This window comes from Antrostomus carolinensis, unplaced genomic scaffold (assembly GCF_000700745.2).
Source record: "Antrostomus carolinensis isolate BGI_N321 unplaced genomic scaffold, ASM70074v2 scaffold509, whole genome shotgun sequence".
Taxonomy (NCBI): Eukaryota; Metazoa; Chordata; class Aves; order Caprimulgiformes; family Caprimulgidae; genus Antrostomus; species Antrostomus carolinensis.
Genome location: NW_010338970.1, coordinates 1 through 27,534, shown reverse-complemented (window position 1 = coordinate 27,534; position 27,534 = coordinate 1). Strand labels below are relative to the sequence as shown.

The 27,534-nt window shown below is 43.1% G+C and overlaps 1 protein-coding gene across 1 annotated transcript; it reads left to right on the top strand.

Annotated features, from left to right (window-relative positions):
- Window positions 1–590: 590 nt before the first annotated feature.
- On the top strand, window positions 591–26,193 carry LOC104518355 (protein transport protein Sec31A). Its single transcript, XM_010175657.1, is given in 18 exon segments — window positions 591–669; window positions 1,223–1,346; window positions 4,634–4,832; window positions 6,134–6,229; window positions 8,198–8,338; window positions 9,665–9,807; window positions 10,797–10,896; window positions 12,146–12,307; window positions 12,498–12,650; window positions 13,978–14,214; window positions 15,193–15,267; window positions 17,552–17,602; window positions 18,499–18,576; window positions 21,050–21,125; window positions 21,784–21,962; window positions 23,879–24,005; window positions 25,987–26,131; window positions 26,133–26,193. Coding segments are annotated over 18 exon segments (2,226 nt in total).
- Window positions 26,194–27,534: the final 1,341 nt, after the last annotated feature.

Here is a 27,534-nt window from a genome sequence, read left to right as displayed (position 1 = left end):
GGCGCTCGGTGGCCGTGCACGGTGTTTCCGAGCCCCAGGGTGTTGAAATAAGACCCAAAAAACGAGACGGTGGAGGCTTTAAAACCGTTTTTTCCTCCTCGGATCCAGCTGGCTGCAGAGCGTGTTCGGCGGGGAGGGTCTGGGAGGGTTTTGTCCAGGGTGGGTTTAGGCTGAAAGCTGCTGCAGGGTGTCCAGGGTGTGTCTTGGGGCTGCTAGAAGAGGGTTTTTCAGCAGAAGTTGAAGCTTTGCCTGCTTTTTCCTGGGTTATGGTTTGTTCAGCAACCATCAGTTTCTTCTAAGTGTCATTGATGATGTTCTGCCAAGGGAAAATTCATAGAATCATAGTGTTGTGAGTTGGAAGGGACCCACAAGGATCATCGAGTCCAGCTCTTGAATTATTTCTCCCCTTCCCCCTGGGTGTGTTCTGGAGATGGTGGCTTGGATATCTGTCTGTCTGTGGGATATCTTTAGGAAAACAATCACCCTGGCTGCTTCTGCAAAGTCCTAACGTAGCTGCTGAATCTGTGCCAGTGCAGTCTCCCCGTGCTCCATTTTAATCATTATCTTTCTTGATTTTATTTTCCAGTGAAATGAAGCTAAAGGAGATTGATCGTACTGCCATGCAGGCATGGAGCCCTGCCCAGCAGCACCCCATCTACCTGGCCACAGGTGAGTTTTTGGGAAGCGTGTGCGCTAAGCAGGCCTCAGGCTACGTGTTGTGGCTACTATGAAGTGATTGTAATTGAAAGTTGTAGGAGTTATTTCGTGTCCTGAAGGCTGGAGCAGGGTATGTGGTGCATACTCTTTAGTATGGAACCTCTTTATAACTTTAGTGGAGTTCTCTGGCTGTGCCATGCATGAAAACATGCTTTGCATTCTGCAGGTGACAGCAAGCATCCTCTTCTTTCTGCCATGGTAAAGGTGACAGCAATCCTAACTGCCAGTTCACTGTCCCCTGCTCCTCATTTGTAACTCTGATAATTTTCTGTGTATTGTCAGAGAGAAAGAGGCACTTGCCCGAAGATTTTTGTGTTCATATTGGTTAAGAAACCCCAGAAGGGGGAACCATAGGGAGGAAAGTTATGTAGAACTGCATCTCAATAACAGAAACCTGGTCCCATCTCTGTGTCTTTTTCACAAGGATGGTGTTCTTATGCCCCTCCTTTGCAGTTACTCTTTTGTGTGTCACGGCTTTCTCACTGCCAGGCATGCTTCTTTGCAGGTACATCAGCTCAGCAGCTGGATGCAACCTTCAGTACAAGTGCTTCTCTAGAAATATTCGAGTTGGATTTATCAGACCCTTCACTGGATATGAAATCCTGCGCCACCTTCTCCTCCTCTCACAGGTGAGCAGTGGGGTTGTAAGGGAAAAGTAACAGCTGTGGAACTGTTACACGTGGTGCATGTGGAAAGGCCACTTTGTGAGGTTCATCTGCAGTTGCTGAGGAGAGGAGCTGAAGAGTGAAAGCGTGTGAATGCCACTGATGATGTGGGATGATGAGGTGTCATTGTGAAGGCATTGAACTTGGATTCTGAGGAGCTGGAAGCAGCTCGTGCTCTGACAGAAACCTAAAAGATCTGACATTGTCTGGTAGGTTTGAGTATGTAGGCAGACAGTTTATCTTGAGGAGCCTCTGGGATTCTCCAGAGAACAGAAGGAAATGCAGTCAGAGCTTTTCACATCACCCCATCCTGTTTGCATTTAGGTATTTCAGGGAGACCCCCTGTCACGTAACTAAACTGGTTCATGTTGTGTGTGTAGTATCATACCTCACCCCACAGCTGGGAAGCCAAGTTCCCAACTGTGTGACTCCACTTCACTCTTAGTTCCTTACCATGCGCTTGTCCAAAGAAATACTGTTTGCATCAGAGCATCCAGTTTCCATTTTGGCAGCGCTTGTAGCAGCTCTCGGGTGGCTGGTCCAGTGGCTGCCACTCATTGTGAGTGAACAGAAACAACACGGAGGGAAGTACAGGATGTTTCTATGGGTAGAAAAGGAGGTGAAAATTTTCATTGCCATTGGGTTGGATCTCTGACTTCTTCATACCAGCTACAGTGTCAACATAACCCCTCTTTCCTCTGGTGACCCAAAATGACGTGGCTGGAAGTGCAGACAATTATAGCACTTTGCCAGGATGTTCAAGTGAGAGTTTGACACTTCTAGAGAAGCAATTGTCATCTCTCCCACCTCTGATATGAGTAGAAATTAACTGAACTTGAGTCTTATAATGAAGACTCAAAGCAGGAAATTCAAGACCTAAGGATCTAGAGCTGTTTCCCAAAGTTCTTGACCAAATGCTGTTTGCTGGGTTCCTAGAGGTTAAATGTTGCCTATAAACAACTTGAGAGGGGTTGAAATTGTGCACATTTGCACACAGGAAGATTGTGACCCTGCTTAGGGATGCTCTCCTGACTTGGATAACTAATGGTTGTGGCAGCTTTTGCAGGAGGAAGCACGAGGTGTTAGACTGCAGGCTTTGTGCCCTGTCACTTTGGTTGTACTGACTCACGGGGCCGGCGGAGCAGCTCACAATCCGTGCCCTGCAGTTGTCTGTGTTCTAGTACGTGGGGTTTGTGAGAAGCAGCCGGTCTCTGACGCCCTGCACTGTGGGCAAATTTGATCTTAACATGTCCTACTGACCTGCTGAGAGCAGGATAAGGTGTTTGATCTTTTAAAATGTCCTTGTTCTACCTGGTTTTAACTATGACTCAGGTTTTTCAAGGCTTGCCAAGTGACATTCGCTTACTCAATTTCAAAAAACATTCCTTAATAGCCAGGCTGCAGTGCTCCTTTGAAAGTCCTTCCCTTGGTGAGCAACACAAGAATTTGACTTTGCCCCAGAAAATGCATTACAAAGGAGGTTGATTTTTTTTTTTTTAAAGATACCAAGAAGTGGCCCAGCTAGCAATTTATACATCAGGCTTTATTTTGTTTTACAGCAAATTAAAATGGCCAGGTGATTAAACCCACAAAATAGAAATCCTGCAGTAAGTTCAGTTAATTGTCCTCCAAGGAAGGTTTTGTACTGTTTTTATAGAGCCCTACTTTATCTTGGAAAGAGCAAAGGGCAAGAAGAAAGTAATTGCACAGTTAACTCTAGGTTTTGTTCCTCACTGTTTTCTGCCTTCACTCTGAATTATCTTAATTCCTATTGAATCTTGCTGGTGGTGTAATACTAGTGACCACACAACCCTGTTGGTCACTCCATTTCTCATAACCTTGCATAGTTAGGTGCAGAAGTATAAAAATCATACCTAGGGAAAGGGTCTGTCTGATTTCACAGACTAATTTCTGTTTGTAGCCTCGTTCTTTGGTGAACCCCAACTGTAACCTGAACATTGCACTAGGGGACAGAGCACTTGGCTCTTACCAGTATTTCTCACCCAGCATATGCTCTAAGCAAACAAAAGAGCCCAGCTCTTTGTCTGGCTTCCTGCACTACGTATTTTATCCTACTGAAGTTGCTGTGGTTTAACAAAATTACTTGAAAGTGGTCCAGACATTAAAAAAGAGGTTACTAATAACATGGTGAATGCTGAAGTAACTCCTTGCCACCTTCCAGTCAATGTGGGTTTGTTTTCTGCTTGTGTAAGAGCTGATAGGAGACAGTGTGTCATTTTAGGTAGAAGAAATTCACTCTTTGCAAGGCTGAGTACACAGGAATGCTGGTTTGCTGATGCAGCAAGTTCACTGAGTTGAAGGAAATTTAGGTAATTTGCAGATGGATGCAGTGGTGTGAAAATAACTTCCATTTCTGGAAGTATCTTTAATTCTTCTTGACTTAGCCTGGAAAATAGATTGTGATCCAATAGACTTGTGTCTATGAATAAACTACTTGCTGAGCCTCCAGTACAGCAGATGAAATGCTTGCACATCCAGAAGCACAGATACGAGATAGAACGAGAGGAAATGGCCTCAAGTTGTGCCAGGGAGGGTTTAGATTGGATATGAGGAACAGTTTCTTCCCCGAAAGGGTTGTCAAGCATTGGAACAGGCTGCCTAGGGAGGTGGTGGAGTCACCTTCCTTGGAGGTATTTAAAAGACAGGTAGGCAAGGTGCTCAGGGACATGGTTTAGAGGTGGACTTGGTAGTGTGAGGTTTATGGTTGGACTCGGTGATCTTAAAGGTCTTTTCCAACCACTACGATTCTGTGATACGGAAAAGGATTTGGAATTTTTGTAGTTCCACCTTTTTCCTCTCTTATACAAAGAGTTGCTTACAAATAGCAGAGGTTTAACCTTCAGGCTGTGGTTGAATGGGCTTGCAGTTCTTATTTTGATTGCTCCTTTGTTTTGTGAAGGCGAGCTCAAAAATCACTCGCAGTTGGGAGCACTTATCTGATTTTGCAGCCAGGAGGTGAGAGATATTATCATTTACCAGGTTATTGGTTGTGCATGTCGTGACCTTGCGTCTTGATAACAAGCAGAACTGGGACACAGTTGCCTTTCTGACAGAAGGGATTGTACATAGAGACTCATCCTCAAGGAGAAATGCAGTCAGTGCTTTTCTCTGACCTGTCCACAAGCAGTCTGGAGGCTTTTAGCTTGAGTGAGCAAAATAAGGTGCATCATTGTGTGTGGAGCTGGTGATGGATGGATGTAGACTGTGAGCACCCCTCTTGTGTCTTACAGGTACCACAAGCTGATCTGGGGGCCACACAGCATGACCTCGGGTGAAAGAGTCTCTGGAGTCCTGATTGCTGGGGGTGAAAATGGAAATGTCATTCTGTATGACCCAGCCAAAATCATAGCTGGAGACGCTGAAGTAATAATTGCCCAGAAAGACAAGCACACGGGGCCAGTAAGAGCGCTCGATGTCAACATGTTCCAGGTTGGTTTCCTGCTGTTCTTCATCACCATCACAGATGAGTGACCTATCTTAACTTGTAGCCTTAAATGTTTCTGTCCCTTTCCCCTCCCATGAAAAGCATGAACGAAATCTGGTCTTTGAGTGTCTGTTTGTGTTTAGTAGGAAAACCCTGTCCTATTACTGCCATTTCAGGATGGGGACTGAAAGAGTTCAAGGTGTCTGGTTCGTTCCTTCCCCACACCAGTTTACATTGTCAATTTAATAGGGTTTTTTTAGCTCAGCTTCCATGTGAAGTAGAGATGGTCTTCTGTGGTGTTTTTAGCCAATCTCCTTTTTTAGCTCTCATGTGCCAATATTGTTCTCATCACATAGGGAGTATTTACTTGCTCTCACTTATGTTTCCAGTGACATCAGATTTTTAGCTGTCTCCTTGGGGGGGTAGGGTAAGATCCATCTTCCAGACCTCTCAGTATTGTTACTTGGAAAGAGGAGACAGAGCAGGAGACATGGTGACATGGCCTCTTCAGCAGAAGAGCTCTCAAAACAACAAGCTTTCCTCCATCACTAATAAGCATTTACTTCCTTCTAGATACAGTGGGTTGGTTTTTCCTTGTCTCCACCAGCTGTGCAAGAATTCAGTTGAATTCCTTTCCTAAATAGCATTTCTGTCTCTGCACAGTTGCTTTCAGCAAGGCTGCCCTGTGTTCATTGTGTCCTCTCTGAATCGCTTCCTCTCCCTTTCTGCCCGTTATGAAGTCGACTTGCTTGTCACCAGCCATGGGATGTGATCAAAGGGCAGTCGGTGCCCTTGGCTGGTGTCAGCCTTTTGCACCCAGACACGGGATTGCTTTGGATGATTGCACTGACTGTGTGGGTGGAGTGTTGTCTGCTGCTGGAGGCACAAATTCCATGCTCCTTCCATGTCATGGTTTGCCTGGAGCAAAGCTCTGTGGCGGTGACCACTTCCTCATCTGCCCCCTCCAGAAGTGTCACTGGTTCCCATTTGCCTGTCCATGACTGTGCCCCTTCAGCCTTCTCATTGGTGTTTGTGCAGTGAAGGAGAACTCCACAAAACAGGAATTTTGGTTGTAGCATGCCAGTCTAGTGCAATGTATGGATATTATTATTATTATTATTAACTCAGCCTTACCTGCAATCTCAAAAAACCTTGTTTGTTTTTTTTCCCTAAGCTGTTCTCTGTGAGCCAAAGGCTATATCCTGAGCTAACAGGAGAAATTGGCACAGTCCTCTGCCTCCCAGCAGCTATGATTGTGAAAGCTGATGCTGAAAATACTCCTAACATCTATTAATGTGTCTTACAGACTAATCTGGTGGCCTCTGGTGCTAATGAGTCTGAAATCTACATCTGGGACTTGAACAATTTTGCCACTCCAATGACACCAGGAGTGAAGACGCAGGTACCAAATTGGTATTTGTTAAATACTGGAGAGCAAACTAATGAAAAATATTAATGTTGCTGAAGTTGACAGCTCATTGAGACCTGCAGTTTTAAAGCTGTCTCAAGGAGGGCCTGGGGGAACCCTTTTGAAATCTTAAATTAGATAGCAGTGAATTTTAGTTAGCCATGAACTACACTTCTGGCAATGTTAGATACAGTCTGTAAAGGGTGGTACAACAGATCTCTCTGTATCAAAATAATGACAAATGTTCCTGCATGTTGTTCTCTAGTGGCTTTCCTGAAGACCCACAGTTCTAGGCCTTCTGTTGGTACTCTAATTTTTGTGACATGCTTATTAGAGTGTGAGGTTTGAGATATTTTTCTGCTTGTGATGTGCCTGTGACTCAAAGCATATGTCAGAAGTCCGTGTCCTTGAGGATAGGAATCTCTGAGTGGCAGTGTAGGTCGCTTTCAGTGAACGTTTTTGGAAGGCAGTCAGTTGTGGCAGCACTATTTTCCCACTATTTTGTGCCCAGCTATGATTTTTTTTTTTTTGCCCAGCTGGCTACAAGGGTGACTGGTTGCTGCTGTTTCTCTAGCCCCTGAAGTGCAGTTTTGGGGCTGTGCCTGGAAGTGCAAACACACGCAGGTCCATGCGATGAGTGGTTTGCTCTGCCTCCCGTGCAGCAACCCTGGATGTGCAGATGTGTTTATCCACAACAGACCTGCACTTTTGACTGGCTGCATGAGCACTTGTATCATGTCTTTTTGTGGTGGGATTTTATTTTTTAAATAAAATTTGGCCAGGGAAAACTGAAGTATCCCATTAGTCTTTGAAAAATGTTGCCTTTCATCAAGGAACAAGTAATAACAAGCCAAGTCTCTCAGGTCACACCACTTTTTAAATATCTTAACTTAATATTTTAACTATTACACATCTAGTCTTCCTCTGCATGTTTCACTGCATGCATGAATCTGAAGGTTGTGAAGGTACAGATTGAGGAAAATAGGAGGAAGATAAAAAGCAGCTACTGAGAAGTCAGAAGATGAGGCAGTGGTTTGGCAGGTACCTTCATGGATTTCAGGGAGTGTTTAATTGCTATACTTACAGGCCAGTGTTCAGCCTGCGTCTCTTAAAGAAGATCTACGGGGGGAAAACAATCACTTTTTGTACTTTGTGCCTTGTGAAGGACATGGAGGAATGGGAGAAAGTTGTTTCAATGCATGTATGTTTCTGTAGCTGTTACAAAATTGCAGAAGTTGCTTGTGGTTACTGGAAAATGGGTTTATTTTACTTGATGGTAATTTGGAGACAACAAAGTAAGGAAATGGGTTGAGAAGTAATCTTTAGTCTAAAGATTTTTAGTTTAAACTGTGGCTTTGTATGCTTTGGTTGGAGTTGTTTATTATCATGTGGGCATTTTGGAGGATGCTCACCTTAGTGAAAGATCCATGTATAGGATTTTAAATCTCTAATAGTATTTTTTTTAGGCTGGGAAATCTTTTAGTCCTTATGTTTAATGACAGCTGGAAATAATAGTGCATCAAGGACTGGGTTAACATTGCTTCTCATTCTTGGACTAAAAATAAGCAGTTGAGGGAGAATTTTAAAAACCACATGGAACTCCTCCAAGCAAACTCAAAGTTTTTTTGTAAGTCAAAGCCTAATAATCCAAGGCAGAAGGGCAGTTTATGTACCCAGATGTACTTTCATTGAGTAATTTTCTGTTCTTGAAGACAGTTGTGCTTCATCTTCTTTCAGTGAGTAATGTATCCTATTGAAAAGCAGAAAATGCAGATATTAGAGAAATGCTAGTGGGGTTTTCAGGTGTTCTACCCTATAGTGTGTGTACATAGGAAGCCAGAACACACACAGTCCCTGGGATGAGTCTCTTTGCAGATTTAGCATTTAGTGAGTCCTGAAAATAACAGATTTTGAGTCTGTGATTTGGAAAGGTTGTGACAGGCTGTTCTGTGTGTGTGACAGCCTCTCGAGGACATCAGCTGCATCGCATGGAACAGGCAAGTCCAGCACATCCTGGCGTCCGCCAGCCCCAGCGGCCGAGCTACCGTGTGGGATCTCAGGAAGAACGAACCCATCATCAAAGTCAGTGACCACAATAACCGGGTGAGTGGGCTCTCACACGAGTGCTGATGGAGGGGCGTGGGGTGCCTCTTGGGCTGTGGGGACAGGTCATAGCACCCCCTCTTACATGACGTAAAGATACTGGTGCCTGGCCCAGTTTTATATGACACGCTAAATATCTGATGCTTTCTCTTAATAAGCTATATACACACAGAGGGATTGTCAGCATTGTAAACAAAAATAGGCTGATGCAGATTGAAGCAAGGCAAGGCACTCAGATTTCCTGTCAGAGTGATAAGTTAGTTTGGAGAAAACCATTACTGATTTGTTTAATTGCTGATTTGTTTGGGGTTACCACAGAAAGATTTTTATTCAGCTAGTCAGAAATGACATGTTTTGTGTGCTGGAGAGATGAGGCTACAACTGATGGGTCCTGGGTGAGCACATTTAGTTTGGCAGAGCAGGTGATGCCATGACTTAGGGCTTGGACAGAGAGGGCTTCTTGACATCACAGGTGGGAAGAGCACAAGGGCTGAGCCCTGGCAGGACACTGATGACTGATGGAGCTGGAGCCTGTGCTTCTGCTGGTCTGGCCATGGAAATGGGAACAGGCTGGAGCTGAGCTTGGAGAGGGCAGGGTCTGTGGTGGAGAGCACCCCAGAGGAGTGTTGTCATTGAGTGGGTTACAAGGGACACTGCCTTGTATAGTTACAACCACCACAACTGCTCCTTGGGGAGTGTAAATGTGAAAAAGAGCCTGTAGAACTTGAGGAGAGTGACACATCTGTATATTTCTGTCTATTTAAATGTTACAACAGACTTTGAAGATGTGGCAAGAATTCAGAATGGAATTTACAGATGGATGGGGGCTCCTGAAGGAGCTATTTGGTCACTGCACTTATTCTGATAAACTGTGTAACCGTCAATGTTTTATGTATTTGTTGCCTAACATAACACCAGCATAGTTGGCCGTCTTCATCATGTGATTGTAGTCTAGTGATACAGTGTTCACATGACAATAACCTCTGCCTAGCAATGGCTTTTCTTAAAATATCAATAAAAATATTAGAGAAAAATATTTGTGTGGAGGGCTTTACAGTTTTCTTACATTGAAACACAGGACTGTGAACAAGACAGCACAAAGTCATCTCTTTGAGAGGATCTTGGGAAGCCAGCTGCAAGTCTCCTCACTCACAGAAACAAGGAGAGCACCCCAATCTGAATGCAGTCAGAAATAATGCCCAGAAACACAGCTGCAAATTCCTTTGAACAGTGTTTTAGCATCCATGTGGACATATTTAGGTTGGCTGTCTTTTTTCCTTTACTGCTTGGTTATTTTACTGGTTGTGGTGCAATGTTGTCCCTCAGATGCACTGCTCAGGCCTGGCATGGCACCCTGATGTCGCTACCCAGATGGTTTTGGCCTCAGAGGATGACAGGTTGCCTGTGATTCAGATGTGGGACCTAAGATTTGCCTCCTCACCACTTCGTGTTCTAGAAAGCCATGCAAGGTATGAGTCTCCGTAGCCTGCTGCTCCGTGGTGTTTGCACTGTTGGTGACTGCCTACCAGTTTGTACCTCTCACTTCTTACTCAGTTCCCTGTGAAGGCTCACTTAGTTGGAAGCAGTGATTCCAGAAGCAGGCAGTGTTATATTGCTGGCTTGCTGACTAGTCAACCCTGTGTCCCAAAAGCCTTGAGTTTTTGGGGCCTGCTGGTTTGAAGAGAACAGGCCCCAAAATAAAACATCATCCTGCTGGAACACTGAAGTTGCTAGTTTGTTTCTGTGCTTCTCAAGGAGAGAGAGCTGAGGTGCAAAATGTTAGTAACAGTTGATTTTACCTGAATGGTGGACTGAAGAGGGACCTGGGTGTATTCTCACATGTCAACATGCAATACCTCACTGCCCCTCAGTCCCCTACATGCCTTAAATTTGGGTACAAGGAAAGATTTGTTAAATTCTCATCCCTCCTCAATTGTTAGTGAAACTTCCCTTAGTGCCCAAAACCAGCACTTGATTTAAGGAGCAAGAACAGCAATCAGTCTGTGTTGCAGCTTCTACCAAAACTGCTGCCAGTAGTTTTGCTGACTTGAACCTTCTGCTAATAAAAAGAAGCTGACAAACTTGGTGGTCAGTGACCTTACCTGCAACTTTGCACACTGTATGTTAATGATACTGCAGGCAAACAAACCATTTTGTTACACTGGTGTCCAGGTTCTCCTGCATGACTGTTGCATTTAATTTTCAGAGGTGCATTTAATTTTCAGATTTTTTTAGCCGCACCTTTATACCACTTCATGCAGAAATTAGAAAGCATCTATGTCAATACATAAAGTACTGATAACATTGAAAAATTTCTCCTCTTGTAAGAGGAAGGAGTGGGGAGGGCATTTTGAGGTGGAAAGCTCAGCTAATGTAGAAACTCAACTTATAAATATGCTTTGTTTAGCACCATGTTGTGTTTACATGAAGCTTTTTTTGGTTGTGACTTTTCACGCAGGGGTATCTTGGCCATTGCTTGGAGTATGGCGGATTCAGAGCTGCTCCTCAGCTGTGGGAAGGATGCTAAAATTCTCTGCTCTAACCCTAACACGGGCGAGGTACTGTGTGCACAATACTTTAAAAACCTCTGTTCAGAGGTGGCACAGGGACATATGCAAAGCAGATGTTGGTGTGCTTGCACTCCTAGGAGTGATGCTTCTGTGGGATGTGTCTCTCTGTCCGGTGTACTTGTGTTGATATAACACAAAGAAGCCTTCTGAGCTTGTTCTGGTGGTGAAGGCTTCCTTCCTAGTAATGCTGATGTTATGTGTTTGTCCTTATTGCTTTTCTCCTGCTAAGTAAAGGTCCCTGCTCATTATGAGGGGTAGAAGTGGCCCTACTTAAACTAAGTATACTCTTTTGGTTTGGACCTGATGTGGCTGGATTACTCTTGCAATTGCCTTTTTACTTCTGTAAGTGTAAGAACTTTAATCCAGACCAAAGAGGATTTTGTAGGTTACTACAGTAATGGCAGATTAGTGAGAGCCACTTGAATGTGTTTGCTCCTCACCCTGTTGGGCCTGGGGATGCAGATCATTTTTCCAGACAACTTAAGTGTTTGCCCCTAGACCACGAGAAGGGTTTCAGGCATGCTGGAGGGCTACTTGCCTGCAATGGACAATAATCCTGGAGGACAGAGTGAGAAGTGTTTCTTAAAATTCAGATATTAGCCCAAAAGTGCAGAAGCTGTGGGGTGGTAAATGAGTTATCTGAGCTGGATCCTGTGCTGTTAGGAAGGCTTTACATGTGGATGAATCATACAACGTAGTTATTATTAAAAACAAAAACCAGTTTCCTGGGAGGCAGCGAGGCAGTTGGACTTTTGCTCTTTAAGTTTCTCCTAGTTTATGGTTAAATGGCTGCTGCAATGGTGGGCTTGGCTGTTCCAAACAGGAGAAGCTGTCTGCCCAGAGTGCAGATTTTAACTTTTCCAATTTTCCTGCAAAAACAGACTTACTTTGGAGGCTGGACATGTCTCCATGTAGTGTGTGGAAATACCCAGATTAGTTCTGAACGAGCTAGCGTGAATATCAGCAGCAGCTCACAGCTTGCAGTGGCACAACACAGACATACCCTGCCTGCATAGTTTGTCCTGTGTGTATTAAACAGAAGGTTTAATGGGAGGAGAAGGAAATTAAGCAGTAGTGTATGATAACCTCTTATTTGGTGATTGTCAGAGTTTGCCCACTGTTAGTGTGTACAGTGACATGGAGGCTGCTGGGGAGCAAGAAGGGCAGGCCAGTCTCAAGAATTGTTGCTGTTGGACATGGTGAGCCCTGATTTATTGGACTTGTTTTTGCTGCCCAGGTGCTGTATGAGTTGCCCACAAACACACAGTGGTGCTTTGATATCCAGTGGTGTCCCAGGAACCCTGCTGTCTTGTCTGCGGCTTCGTTCGATGGGCGCATCAGTGTTTACTCCATCATGGGAGGCAGCACGGATGGCTTGAGGCAGAAGCAAGTTGACCAGGTATTGAGAAATGTTCAGCTAAGAATATGAACAGAAAGAGGGGAGGGGGAAACATGGTCTTGTGGGATGTCTTCAGTGGCTGTCTGCAGCCCTGCTTGCAGGAGTGTACCAATCCAGTGCAAATAAAAGCTTATGTTTAGTTTATTGAGAGATATGTCACTTTTTGTTTTTCTCCTTTTTGTTATCAAAGCTTTCATCATCTTTTGGGAACCTCGATCCGTTTGGTACAGGACAGCCCCTCCCACCCCTGCAGCTTCCCCAGCAGACCACCCCACAGAGTGTCGTTTTGCCTCTGAAGAAACCACCCAAATGGATCCGACGACCTGTGGGAGCATCGTTCTCGGTAAGCCAGAGACAACGCTGGGCATGGTTGGCCAGGGAGGGAGGGAGTGGTGGCACCTGCAAAACACTTTGTGAAGAGGGAAGTTCAGTGTTGTGCTCCACCTTGGGAGAACTTCCACTGTTTGTGGTGGTGGGAGATGCTCATGGCAGTTTCCAGACAGGGTGCTTGGGACAGCAAGCCAGCAAACAACAGGCACTTGTTTCTTTCTAGTTTGGGATTAGGGCTTTGCTTTTATTTGTGTGCAGTGCTTGCAAACAGTTACATTGGGAGGAGGGAATGGGACCAAACTGGGCAAATGTCTGAGACTTGAGTGCAGTTTGAAGCTGTTATGTGAGTTGGTGTGATGGAAAATACTTGGGTTAGTTCTGATCAAGGTAGCAGGACTTGCTGTAGCAGCACACAGCTTCAGCTCCTCCATGGCTGGTTGATTTGTAGAGGAACCAGGTGAGAGGGTGGCAAGGCCCTGCTTTTTGTGAAAGCAGAGTCCTCTGCCCTTTGACTCCACCTTTGGCTTATTTTCTAGACCCACAGGCCATTTCTTAGGGATCTCCTGAAGATTTCAGCCTGTCCACTTGAAATTGCTTTCTTTACCAAAATACTGCTCAATTTTCAGCATTGTATTTCACAATTTGATGCACAAATTACATACAGTTTTCTCCCATCAAAGAAGTGCTGTTGCCCAGCCACTGACTGATGTGTCATTTTATAATGATGTTTATTCCCTTATTTGTCCTGGTTTTCCAGGAGCCAGTTGTCAGTCTTTTTCTTGGCTAGGCTTTTTTTGCTTTTATAAGCTCCTTCTAGTTTTTTTTCTTCTTTTGATTTTACTTCTCTCCAAATGATAACACAACTTGTTGCCCATCTCTCAGTAGGCTTTTAACTTGTAAACAACCTGCCAAGAGCAAGGCAGACATCATGCTTGAGCATTTATTTAAATCTGTATAGGTTTCTTTGGTAATTACATTGCAGTATCAAGAGGTACTCCATTCATGCTGGGCACTGTACAGACCCACAGCTCCAGTTCTCAGTTTCTAGTCAGTCTTTTGCCTGAGGAGGAAAAAAAAAACACAGTCACATGAGTAGCTGTGCTCATATATCTTATTAAATGTGTGCTCATTTATCCAGCAACCTTTTTATATGCATCGAAATATAGGGTGGTGGGGGAAAAAAAAAATCAATGACTTTGTCAGGAATGTTTGTTCATTGGATGATTAACCATATATATGCTATAGAAAATCATGTGCCTACATGTGTGTATGTGCATCCTTCATATACACTCCAATGTATACTTGTATGTTTACATACTGCATGTGTGTCTCAATTCCAGTTTGGAGGCAAGCTGGTGACATTTGAGAATGCCAAGCCTCAGCAGCAGCCAGGCATTGAGCAGCAGCAGCAGCATCACCATGTCTACGTGAGCCAAGTTGTTACAGAGAAGGAGTTCCTGGCCCGCTCAAACCAGCTGCAGGAGGCTGTGCAGTCTGAAGGATTTGTCAGCTACTGCCAGAAGAAAATTGACATGGCCCAGGCTGACTTTGAGAAAAACGTGTGGGCTTTCTTAAAGGTAACAGGATAACAGCAGTTCAGCAGTTGCCCACTGACTTGGGAAGCCAATGCAGAAATGGTTCCTTCTGTGCATTATGATGTTTTAGCAGAAGAGATGCTGAGAACCAGAAGTGTAGACTGTGGGAATAGTGCCCATAGTGACTGGTGGGGGTGGCCTACCAGAAGAGGGTCCTCAGGGCCAGGGGTGTTTGCAGGGTTTGTGAGAAATCATGGCAGAAGCCAAGGCTTGGGGGAAGAAGGTATCCTGTGTTTTTTGACATTCCCCACCAGTACATCTTTGTACAGGGAGCTGGTGAGAAGGGATGAATCTTTTTGAAAGCTTCAGATGTGCTTTTTCACTGCTCGCTATGGACAATTAGAGGTTTCCAAGTGAAGCCAGTAAGCAGATGGTTCACCTACAGCAGCAGATGAAATGACCAACACAGAGATAGATGTGTTCAGCACTTTATTGAAGCTTTGCACTGCTTATATGTCCTTTTTTCCTTCCCCACGCCCCAAGCACGCATCATTCTTTCAGTTTTGATTCATTACCCCTTATCACACACACACCTAAACAATTGACATGATTGGATAATTCCACTTGTCTATGAGCCATTCTTTTAATTCTGACTGGTTACTAATTACAGCTCACAAGTCATCCCTTATCTTGTCTCATACACATTCTTGCTGCTTATTCCACTTTGGTTTATTTTCATTTTTTTCTTCACTCAAGGTCAGGAATTAATTGCTCAAGGGTGAAACCACCTGCAGCTTTGGCTCTTAAAGCACCAACAACCTACAATAACCAGATTGAAGCCTTGCCTACTGCCTCGGGTGCACAAGTCACTGCAGACCTTTTCAGTTCTCTTTATTATACTCAGTCTCCACAGTCACTAGCTCTCACTGAGTAGCTTGTGCCAGTCAAGTAAAAAAACAGCAAGGGAGAAAATGACAAATTGTTAATTGCAATATATTCTTTAACTTTTGTTTTTTAAAGGTGAACTTCGAAGAAGATTCACGTGTTAAATACCTTGAGCTCTTGGGATACAGGAAAGATGATCTGAGGAAGAAGGTAAATATGCCTGAAAGCTGTGCTTGTGTTGAATGCTTTATGGGTGAATTTATCTGCAGAGTACAGCCTAAAATGTTGATGATGCCATGTATGGTTGGAAGAGCAGTTACCACTATCCACAGGCTATTCAATACAATAAACATTTTTGCACAACCTGATTTTCCCAGCAGACAGTATTTGTTAGTGCTGTAGATCTCAATAGCCATAAAACAACTGTTACCTGTGGTGCCAGAGCCTCTATTTAAACATGGCTGACTTGAATAGTTGTGTTATTTAAGGAATTATTTTGTTCCAAAGGACACTAGAGATCTTCCTCTACTCTTTAAATTTGGTCTGGATAACTCATGAATAACTTCAGGATTCTTGGAGCAAGCAGTTTGCTTGGTTGAGTTTATTAGCCATGTCATCTCCTTGCAACACAGATGTTCAATGAAAATTTCAAAGCAGGCAACAGGCTTCTGAGGTGTGTCTACATCTGACTGTCCAATGTTGATCTGAAATTCTCACCCATCGGGAAGCTCTGATATTTATTGGTCCAAGCTATTCATGCAGCTTTGTGACATCCTTCTACCGTAGCATCGTGGAATCTGATATGGTTTTAGGCTTTGTGTTTGAAGGACATGTAAGCAATCTTCAGGGTTTCAGTGGAAACCTTGGAAAACATAGAATAGTCCTGTGGGATGCCATGCATTTTTACCAAAAAAAAAAAAAAAAAGGAAGGTAAGATCAAACCTGGTTACATTTGGAAAGGCAAAATTTGGATTAGCAGAAAGCAAGTTACACATCTGAAGGATAGAGCTTTCTTCTAGCTGGAAGAAGATTCCCTCAGTGGATTTAAATGTTTCTTATTTTCATTGTATCAAACTAATGTTTTATTTTCAAAGAGTGACTCCATAAAAATGTCATTATAGTTACAAATTAAATGGCCTCCAGGACAAACTTATTATGATAACAGAAAAAACCCAACATGTTTTTGCTAACAGTCTGTCCTTAAACCTTAATTTTTGTTGCATGAGTTTAAGGCAAGCACAGCAAGGGAAACCCTATTTTTGAAAAGCAGATCTCAATTAGAAAATCCAGTTGAAATTTAGTAGTGGTCCTGCAGAGCAGCCTCATGCAGACTAGAGGCCACTACTGCTCTTGCTCTGGGTTTGATATGCCTTGTGCATGGGGAGAAGCTGGGAAAATGGGTACAGCTGAATTGTGGCCTGAAATGCTGGGCCTACCCCATTATCTCAGTATTTGAGGAATATATATGGGGAGCTGCAAGGCCATGTTTTCAGGTAGCTATTTCTCAACAAAGCATTCCATGTTGAAGTTGAATCCATGTTTTTTGAGTGTCAAGAAACAATGCAGAACCGCTCATCTGAAAATTTTTGATACCCAGATGGTAAACTCACTAAATCACAACTTGTTTTTCATGTTACTGGTAGGGTAAGGAAAGTAAAAAAAGGGTCACAGATTTCAGCTTCCTGGAATAAGCTGTTAAGAACATGGTGTTTTGCTTTTTATCTTCTTAAAACCTCTGAATCTCAAATGCAAGTCAAGTCTTGGATTTCTCCTTTCCATTGTAAACTAAGGATTGAAAAATAAAACTATCTATCTGCAGCAATTTGAGCTCAGCTTTCTGTGAAAAACAACCTACAAGGGTAAAATAAAGCCTGTGATACTAAAAGCAGTAGATAACACTAGCAGCACTAGGGAAACCCAGGCTCACAGATGCCAAACTAATTTATTTTATGCATGTATTCTAAACTCTACATTGAACTGGCATCTTTGAGTGCCCTAATTGAATGTGGAGTAATGATTTGCTTTGCAAAGCAGTAAAAGCTGGTCATTTTAACTCTTCCATACCTTGGAAAATCCTAGCCCATAGCCGTGTGCCTTGAAACCACAGCTTCCTGACAGGCTCCCTCCTCCACAAGGGTTGTTACAGCTTCATTTTCCCTAACCTGAGCAGACAGAAGGTTTTGTCCTGCATGCTCTGATACTATTTTTATTACTGTGGTTTCCAGCAGCACTAGTGAGGTTGGAGGTTGTTGAGTTAACAATTAAAGGTTTAAAGGCACAGAGCAGCTGTTGTTTCCATCACAGCTTGGGGTTCAGGGGGCTTAGCAGTAAATCCATCGCCAGGCTGGGAAAGGAAATGTCTGTAGTTTCATGTTAACTGTTCTGCAAGCAACTTTATTAGCTACATGTGCCAGTTCTGCAATCCAAGAGATCAGGGAGAGGTCTGCCTCATTAAAATAAAAGGGCACTTACTTAACTCTTGGTTGTTTTCTAGATGGCATCTGCTCTGAATAAAGAGGGCCTTGCAGATGGTGACTTGGGAGAGGTAAGCAAACACATGTACAACTCTGCTTAGTTTTATAATGCCATGGTAATGTGTGAAGTAAGAATAATTTGGGACAGCTAACAATAAAATGGTAGCTGCCAATAAAATAAATGAAGTGGTAGCTCCAATTTTGTAAGCTCCAATAAAATGGTAGCTGTCCCAGAGTAAGTCACAAATAAGCCAGCGTAATACAAGTTCCTACATTCAGGAGGATGAAAGTACTTAATTTAAAAAAAATGTTTTAAAAAAACTTATATAAAAAATAACTTTTAAAACTTATTTAAAACCACTTAAAAAAAACTCATTAAAAAAAAACAACCACTTTTTTCCACTCAAAGGTACCCCCTTTCCCAACTTAGGGCTCTGAGTAACGGGTTTTAGTTCAGGGCCTCAGTGATGTCCCTCCACCTTTCGTTTTTGCTGCCTCTGTTTTGTCAACTGTGATGCTTTGTGCTGCCTATGAGGTAAGGCAGAGCCTGGCAGCTGGTTTGGAGAGCAGCACCTTCCCCAGGCTTTAAAAAAACCCAGGACTGAGAGCGTGATCCTGTAACACTTCCCTGAAAGAGCGATAAATACAGTTCAGGCCTTGCCTGTTGGAATTGCAATGGCCTGAGTCTACAGCAGGGAGGGGACTGCATTGCTTTTGTGTCATAGACATTTTGGGTGTCATCTGTAGTTGCCTCATGGGGAGGAAAAGTTTTGCTGCATGTTTTCAGGCAGCCAAGATGAAAACAGCACAAGTTTTGTTGTACTCCAGCATATATTGCCAATGCAATTCTGGGATTTTCAGTCTGGTTCTGGTGCTTGGTGGTGGGAAGGTGGCTGTACTCTACAGTGCAAAGTATTTCTTCCTCTTTTGCTGGCTTTTTTTAAATGGAATCTTGTCTCTGCTGAAGGCTCCCACAGAATCTGATGAGTCTGTGCCGAACGAGGGGGACGAAGGCCAGGCTACAGAGGAGCAGTTATTGGGAGAGGTATCTGTTTTCCTCTACACTAACCCTGTTGATCTCCTGTGTATTTACTTTGTTACTATGAAGGGCATTTTGTTGGCTCTTCCTAGTGCTGAGGATATATGGAAATACAAGAAGTTATTTAGAATAAGTAAGATCTGGGCTCTTGTTAAGTTGCTTGAGATTTTCTCATCATCCTCAGACATCATGTGAATAGATTTTGGTGGCAATGAAGAACGAGGTCGTATTGTAACAGTCTAGTTGGCACCAGTTTTGTAACAGTCCAGCTTATTCTGCCATAACTTTCACTCTGACACTTCCTTAACATGTACTAAATGTTCTGCTGACAAAACTCTTTAATGCATTCCTTTTTTTATCCCCTTCTGTTTCCTCATTCCTTTCTTCCCTACCTCTAATCATCACCAAGCTGTCAGCTTATTACTACCCTGTTTCTAGGTATATCCTTTTGCAGAGATGCTGCTGAGGTACTGGAGAATAGGGAGAACATTCTCTGCATTGCTCCCACCAACATCACAGTGCCATCCATCCCCTTTGCACCTGAACAGCAAGTGTCAGGGCTTTGGTAGCTAGCTGCCTTGTAAATGTTTGTTGCAACAAACAATTCGGACAGATTTATCACAGGCAGTTTGTGCTCCACCACGTCTGCCTTTGGGATCCTGCAGCTTTTGTTCATTTCTGTCTGCTTGAGCAGTGTTGTTTTCAGCCCTATGCTTTAAATATGGGGGGAGGTCTATAATTAAAACTAAGGACCCAGCCTCTGCCATGTGAGATTAACAGCACTGCAAATACTAGTATTGCTGTGTGAACAGACCAGCTCCATTCTCCCTCAGTCTCCCTTTTGGGTTAGAATTTGAGCTGTTAGTCTAAAACTACCTACACTCCCTTGTGCTCAGACCTGCCCCTGGTACCTGTCTGCAGTTGTCTGTGAAGATGAGGACGGTGGTTTATGGCTCACACATGTTGGAGTGGTGCACTTGTTGACTTAATAGAACAGCCTGTTGAGGACACCAAAGCACCTTTCCTTAGGTTAGGTTCTTAATTGCTTGTTAATTCATTAGACACTGTAGTGGCAGACACATGTATCCAACTGTGTAAGGATTTTGCTGTATGCAATCATGAAGATACTAGATAGATGTCTCATAACAAATCTCTCTTCTAGGAGAGAATTCACAGCCAAACACGACCTTAGCCTACCAGCGTGGGTGGTAAATATTTGTGAGTTTGGCCTGCAGCCACTGATGATACATCGGGGAGTGCTGTCACATACACAAAGTAACTGGATGGGCACATTATTCCTGTGATTGTCACAACATGCTCTCAGCTGGTACCAAACACACATCGTGCATTATCTGACAGCAAATAATTCTCCAGATGCTGCCTCCTTTTGCGAGCCAAACATAAAGCTCGTTTCAGACTTAACCTTCTCATCCCAAATGCATCTTCTTGGTTGACTATGTACTTATTCTTCCTCTTCTGAAGGAAAATTTCACTGATCAGCATACAAACAGGGTGTTCTCAGCAGACTCTTGAACTCCCACTGCATGTACTAGCGCAGTGGCTTAGAGGAGGCAGTTTATGGCACAATGGCTGTGCTGTGAAAATTGGTGGAGAGAGTCTTTCCTCTTGGTATTATTTTTTTATTATTGAAAGGTTTTGTTTGAAATCCCAGAATCCAAGTACTTGCAGGAAATGCTCTGTGTCTTAAGTCCTGGGGGAGATTTTTTTAAAAAGCAGCTTCTGTTGCTGAGCACTCCTGTACTGAGTGCAAAGCACTTAAGTCTGTGTGGACCACATGGGACTTCTGTCTTGAAAATTAAGCTTGTGTTCATGTCTTTTGCTTAAATAAACTAGAGTGTGTGCCTAGTGCAGAGTGTTTCAAGGATGAGCTGAAAGCCTAAGGTAGAGCAAAGTGAAACCTAGACTGTTTTTGGTAGATATTGAAGTTGAAAGAGGAGGGAAGGGAGAAGGTTTCCGATTGTGTGTATATGGGTGTGGATGCACGTATGGAAGTCAGTATCCAGGATCCAGATGCCTGGTTGCTGGCATTTGTGATCTCTAGATATGCACACTTGTGCTTGCATAAGCCTTCTCTGGTGGTTAGAACTCTGAGGCTTCCAGCATTTTTTCTCCTTGGCACTCATTTTAAAAAATGGTCCACTCTGATCTCTCAGAACAATGATTTTGTGATGGTGTGTTTACATGCACTGGAGGTCCTTTGATAAGCCCAGAGCTTTCTCAGTGTGCTTAGGAGGTGACTTTCTGCAGGCACCAGGGGAAGTTTATTATCCTGTTCTGAAAAAGTGTTCTAACAAATGACAGAGATACTCTTCCCTTCTAAGTTAATGGTCTCTTAGGTGACTGGTAGTCTGAAGGTCTATCTTTAACTTGTAATGCAAGAGCCATATTTTATTAAGATGTGTATTTCTATTCCAAGTGCTTACATAATCCCCAAAATTATACTTCTCCTTTCTCTCAGAGGGTGAAGGACCATGAACAAGAAACTGAAGATTTGGGATCTGCAAAGACAACATTTAACATCTCTGTTAGTGGAGGTAAAAAAACCCTTGATATTGATTTCATTGTATGTGCTGATATTTATATATACACTGATGTTGATACTGGTGTTCCAGTGAGAAGACAATTTCTGCAGATTGTGAAGGACTATCAAGACTTGCCTCTAACTTCATTAATTTCACAGAGGTCTCAAGACACATGAAAATACAACTTTTTTTAGGGAAGGAAAGGAAGTATACAGCACTCCTATACCCTATCACTGAAATGCAGCTACTCTGAGTGATTTCTGATATAAAAGAACACACAACTGATCGGGCATGAAGTGCTAACATTGCTGTTTGTGTAGAAACTCCCAGGAAATCTTGAATAACACAGAAGCCATTGACTCTTGTCTAGGTTTGACTTTGTTTCTGGCACTGTATGCAGGATAGCTATTTCAGAGGTCATTTAGACCTTTAGCATCTTGCTCTGCAGCAAGGTAAGTGGTGCTTGACAGTGCTCCTCCTGATATGGCTGTGACCATGGTGTATTTGAGACTGGAGATGAACTGGAGTATCCCTGTAAGTACCTGCCTGGAGCAGGCTAATCTGCAGAGAGCCTTGCACAGTGTTGTACAGTTGGACAGAATCACCTGCTGTTGCATATTTAAGTGACTTTTGTGCCATCATTTGAAAATACACTCCTCTCTCGTTGCAGATGTGGATGGGTTGATTACCCAGGCTCTGCTGACGGGTAACTTTGAGAGCGCAGTAGATCTCTGCCTGCACGATAACCGCATGGCTGACGCCATTATCTTGGCCATCGCAGGCGGACAAGAGCTGCTTTCTAGGACACAGGAGAAGTACTTTGCTAAGATGCAGAGCAAAATTACCAGGGTATGTTTTTTTTCTGTTAAGATACAACATGCATGCAGGCCTTTGGCAACTCCTTTTTTCATTTTAAAAGTTTTCTTGACATTTCATAGGTTTATATCTGTGAGAAGCTAATAAGTATTCAAGTTGCCTACAAGATCTCAGAGCAGTTGGGTTTCTGTTATTCTTTTTCAGTGCATTGATATGGAGAGAAGAGGCATGTTACCTGGATATCAGTACACACAAAGAGTGTTCTTTACCTTGTCTCCAATGTCTGAGTTGCATACACACTAGTAGATTCTCACTGACAGATATTTATCTTAAGCAGCACACATCTCAGTCTATTATGTAATCACGTTTTTCAGGGGTCACACATGACCCATGCTCAGTGCCAGCAGCATTATGTTGATTTCTGCCTGGGATCAGTCTTAACAGATTTTGCCCATGCTTCATTTCACTGCATGCACAGAAGACAGCTAAGTGTGCCCAGAGCAGATCAATCACCCTTTGTCTAGGAGACAGCGTGTTATGACCAGCTGGTTATTTTTCTTTTCAGCTTTTTTGTGATGCCAGGGATTGCTGGTGCTGCTTGTTTCCAATCTTCTTTACTACAAACATGAGAAAGGAGCAACAGGAGGATGAAACAGAAATGGGCTTAAAAGAGCCCAGGGCAATAGGTTTGGCAAGGAAGGACACTATTATAGGAGAGGAGAAAGTTGCTTGTGGTCACTTTTTAGCAGACCATTGTCAGAGAAGGGTATTACTGTAGCAGGAGGCAGCCTATGAAATGGGCATGTGCTTAAGTGCTTTCCTGGAGCAGGGCTGAAGGCTGCAGAGCACAGTCACTTGGGGAGTTAGGGCATGCAGCACCACAGGCTAGGGTCTGTGAGTGGGATTTTGCTGGTCATCACCTGCAATCCAGTTGGAGATAGGAACAGTTTGCATTTCTAGTAGTAGACAAATGAAAAGAGGAACATCTCAAGTATTAAGACTCTGCAGGATTTCTTCCTCCTTTCCTTTCATGCCTCTGGCCTAATCAGAGGAAGGAGAATTTAGTAGTGTGTGGGAAATTTCTTTGCTGTCCTTCCTCCTTTTGGGAAAAGGTATTTTTATGGAGAGCTGACCAGTTATCTGTGCCTGTGCTAACAAGTGAGTGTTGACCTTGTAGTTAGGACCTTGCATTTGTTGTTCAGGCTTGTTTTTTTTTCTTTCTAGTCCCAAACTGCATATTTACTGCTTGTTCAACTCTTTCTGAGCTTAAAGTCTTGGCTTGACAAGGGCTTTGTTCACTAAAGAGCAGCACAGCTGCCAAGTCTGTCTTTTGTCTGAAGTGAAAGAACTGGAGGCAGAGTTTGAGATGGAAGAAACTGGAATTTCATTCTGAGGGCTTGTGGACAGGCAGCCTGTGTGCATGGGTGCAGGGTAGGGATACTGCAGCCAGCTCAGGTTGATGGTGCTGCCAACTTGTTTCTTCCTTCAAGCAGCTTTTTCAGCCACTCCTCGCTGGTCAGCTGGAGACTGATAGCTTAAAGCTGATTAAACAGTTTGACGAACAAAATTCATACCCCTTGCTGGGCGCTGTGTAGTAGAAGACTTATAGCTAAATACTTGATATGTTATCTTTGCAATAACAGTGCTGAAAACCATCAGCAGCAATCCCTGCTTGCAGAGGTTTGTTCATTCTTTTCTTGCACGTTTTGTGGCAAGAATAATTGGCCTGTCTTGAGTTATCTGAGCTTGTTTTGTGATTTTCACTGAATTCCTTTTGAAGTAAAAGGTGCTCTTGTGCAACTGTTGAATTGCAGTGCAGTACCTGCTGTGAATCTGGATACGGTGGGGATGAGTACACTTGAATAGATACAAATTATACTGTATCCAAAAAAAACCCCAAAGGAAATCCTACCAAGATCTTAACTGTGGTCTCTCTCCTTCTGGTCTAGCTCATCACTGCAGTAGTAACAAAGAACTGGAAAGAGATTGTGCAGTCTTGTGATCTGCAGAATTGGAGAGAGGCTTTGGCTGCTGTCCTCACTTACGCCAGGCCAGATGAGTTTGCAGCCCTTTGCGGTAAGGACACTTTACAGGCTGGATGTCATTCATTCCACTTACAGCAGCAAAACTACACTCTGCCATGCTTGTTTTCCTTCCAGTAAATTATTGTAATGCCTCATGTCTTCATTTAGTCAGCTGTTCCATCACCCAGTGACCCCTCCCCACCTCAGAAGAGAAATTAGGAAAAGAGACCTGTGGGTTGACGTGAAAACGGATTTAATGAAATAATATTAAGAGCTAATATTAATACTGATATAAAATAAACAAAGTTATACTCAGCTGACAAAAGCACGACAGTCACAACAAGCGGGAGAGTAGACCTGAGGAGCAAAATGATGGGCGAGACCCTCCAAGGATGACAGCCCTTGAAAAAGAGAGATGTCCCTAGCAAAATTCCCAATTTATAGTGAGCGTGGGGTTTCTGGTGTGGAACACTGCTGTTAGGCAGCTTGGGTCAGCTGCCCTGGTTTTTGCTTCTCCTCACCTCAGCTCCTGGCTAACTCAAAACTGCTAAAGACCTTGATCACCATGGAAACCCACACACCATGGTTGGCCACTCACTAAAACAAAGTGTCTTACCAACTTTATTCTCATCAAATTGGGTGCTGCGGTCTTCTTAAAATGCAGCTTTTCTGACAGAGAGTTAATTTTATGATTCTGTCCCACTGTCGTGGTTTAACTTGACTGGCAGACAAACACCACACTGCCACTCACTCTTCTCTGCCCCAGGGAATAGGGGGGAGAATTGGAAGGGTAAGGAGACTTGTAGGTTGAGATAAAAACAATTTAATAATTGAAATAAAATAACAATTATAATAATGACAATAATGATAATAATAGTAATAGAATATACAAATGAGTGATGCACAGTGCAATTGCTCATCACCCACTGACCAATGCCCAGCCTGTTCCCAGAGAGCAATCCCAGAGGAGTGAAAACCCCTTCACCACAATCCCAGAAGAGAGAGAGAGCGTTCTGGTTAGTCCTCATTAATATACTGAACATGACATTATATGATATGGAATATCCTGTTGGCATATCCAAATGCCAATTTGAATCTGTCACTCTGGCTATACTCCCCCCAACTTCTACTGCACCTGCAGACTAGCAAAACATGGGAAGTTGGAAAGGCCTTGATTTCCCAGCAACAACCAAAAATGTCAGTATTTTATCAACATTCTTCTCATACTAAATCCCATACTGAATCCAAAACACAGTGCTGTTCTAGCTACTGAGAGAAGAAAGTTAGCTCTGTCCTAGCCGAAACCAGGACACCTCCCTAGCTTCTTTGATGGACAATATAGTTCTTTGATCCTGTTGCAGAGGAGGAGAGGAACCTCTGGAGTGCTGTGTTCCCAGTATGTTCCCTTATTTTCTGGGCACAGAACCCAGAGCCTTGTGAGCAGCTGTGTCCTGACATCGCCTCTTTCACAGGCAGGGAGCATGCCTGCCGTCATGTGTTTGGTGTGGCAGACAGCTGGCTGGGTTTGATCCATAGGGAAGCTATATTGCCCATAACTGTGGTCCTGACACCCATGTGTCCCTCAGATGCCAGTGACAGTGTCTGGGGAGCTGTATGACTCACTTCAGCACATCAGCCCAGAGCACGTCATAGCTTTGCTCACAGTTCCTCAGCCAGTTGCATGCTCGAGTTGCACTCCTGAAATGAGAGACTGCAAAAGTGGGTGATGGAGGGGAGAATTGCACCCTGGCCTCTTGTCCTTTGTCATGTTGGCAGATGGACTATCCCCTCTGAGATGTCTCAGATTTGCAGGTGTTTGACAAGTCCTTGCTGCCATGACATTAACTGCCTCTGAAGAGCCCTGGGCTCCCATGAGACTGAAGTATGTCCTTACCAATGGAGCCTAGACATAATATCCCTTCTCACTGTGCTGAGCAGAGACACAACAGGCATTGCAGGCTTCCCCAGCCTCGGCAGTGATGGAGGGATCACCAAAGTGATTCACCAACATCTCTCTTCATATTTTTTCCTAGATCTCTTGGGTAACAGACTGGAGAGTGAGGGGGACAGCCTTCTGCAGACACAAGCTTGTCTCTGTTACATTTGTGCTGGCAATGTGGAAAAACTTGTTGCTTGTTGGACCAAAGCTCAGGATGGAAACAACCCCTTGTCCCTTCAGGTTGGTAATTGTATTAAGAAAGATGGTGGAAGGTAACACACTGCAATCACTTGGTGCTTAAATCAAATGATAGAGTGTAGAGTTTTGATGCTGTCTGATAGCTGCACGTATCTCAGGATGCAAACCTTTTCCTGCTGGAGTGGGTGGCTTTTGTAGAAATAACACATAAATATGATATTGAAGCGTGTTGTGAAGCAGTATGGTCCTCATGTCTGCTCTGTTCTTTGGGTAGTTGTGCTAATTGTGCTTCTTGGGTAAAAAGGTAGTTGTAGGGCTTAGTGTTTCAGTAAAGAAGGAGCTTTGAACACTTGCATCTTTTGCAGTCGGGGAGTACTTGGATGTTTTTGCTTTTGGAAGAGATGGCTTGGATGTTCAGGGGAAGAAATCTGTAAATTAAAGTTAAATCCAGAAAGAAAACTGTAGGAAGGTTCTCATAAGAGTTTTCTCTAGGAGGTTGCACATACTGAGTTTAGTTCCCAGCAGCGAAATATATTGCATACAGCAAATATCTTGAGGGAATAGGATTGATGACAGTGAAATGATCCAATTATGGTATAATTTATTTTATAGTATAATCTTACTTTCTTCCATCTGTTCAGGGTCTTTGAAGGACTAGTTCTAGAAAGTACTTACAGTAATGTTACCTGGCAGTGCTGTGAGTCTCTGTTTAGTTAACTGAAGGAACTGGGTTATACGTGAATTTTGCTTTGCGTTATTAACTCTTTCCAGTTTTGAATTATCAAAATTACTTTCCAGCCTCTCGATTGTGAGGGCTTCGTTTACAGATTTACCTTCAGTTTGAAATTGCATTTTGATTGCATTGCTTTGCTCTCTTGGACGCTAAAATTGAAAAATATTGTTGGAGTCATAATGAGGCTGCTTGTTTACTGTGATGCAGACTTGCTGAAACACATAGAAGCTGTTGGTTATCTTGATTTATTTTTGTTACTTGCCTTCTTTGAAGTGTTGATTTGTTGGGAAAAACAAAGATGTATTATAGAACTGACTGTTCAGTAGTAAACAATCCTTACTAGTGATGTATGGTTAAAATCCTGTGTGTGGTACACTCATTAAATCTGTTACAAGATTTCTTAGAGAGAGAGTGCATGTTAATATTGGCAAATGAATATTTCTAGTATTTTCCAATATAATACAGTGAGAGTAAGAAAAACATGAGAAAACTGACATGAGAAAACGGAAAAAACCATGAGAAAAACGGAAAAAAATGAAGAAAAAAAACAGAAAAAAATGAAGAAAAAAAAAAAGGAAAAAAAAGAAGAAAAACCAGAAAAAACTGAAGGAAAAAAACAGGAAAAACTGAAGGAAAAAAACAGGAAAAACTGAAGGAAAAAAACGGGAAAAACTGAAGGAGAAAAACTGAAGGAAAAAAACAGGAAAAACT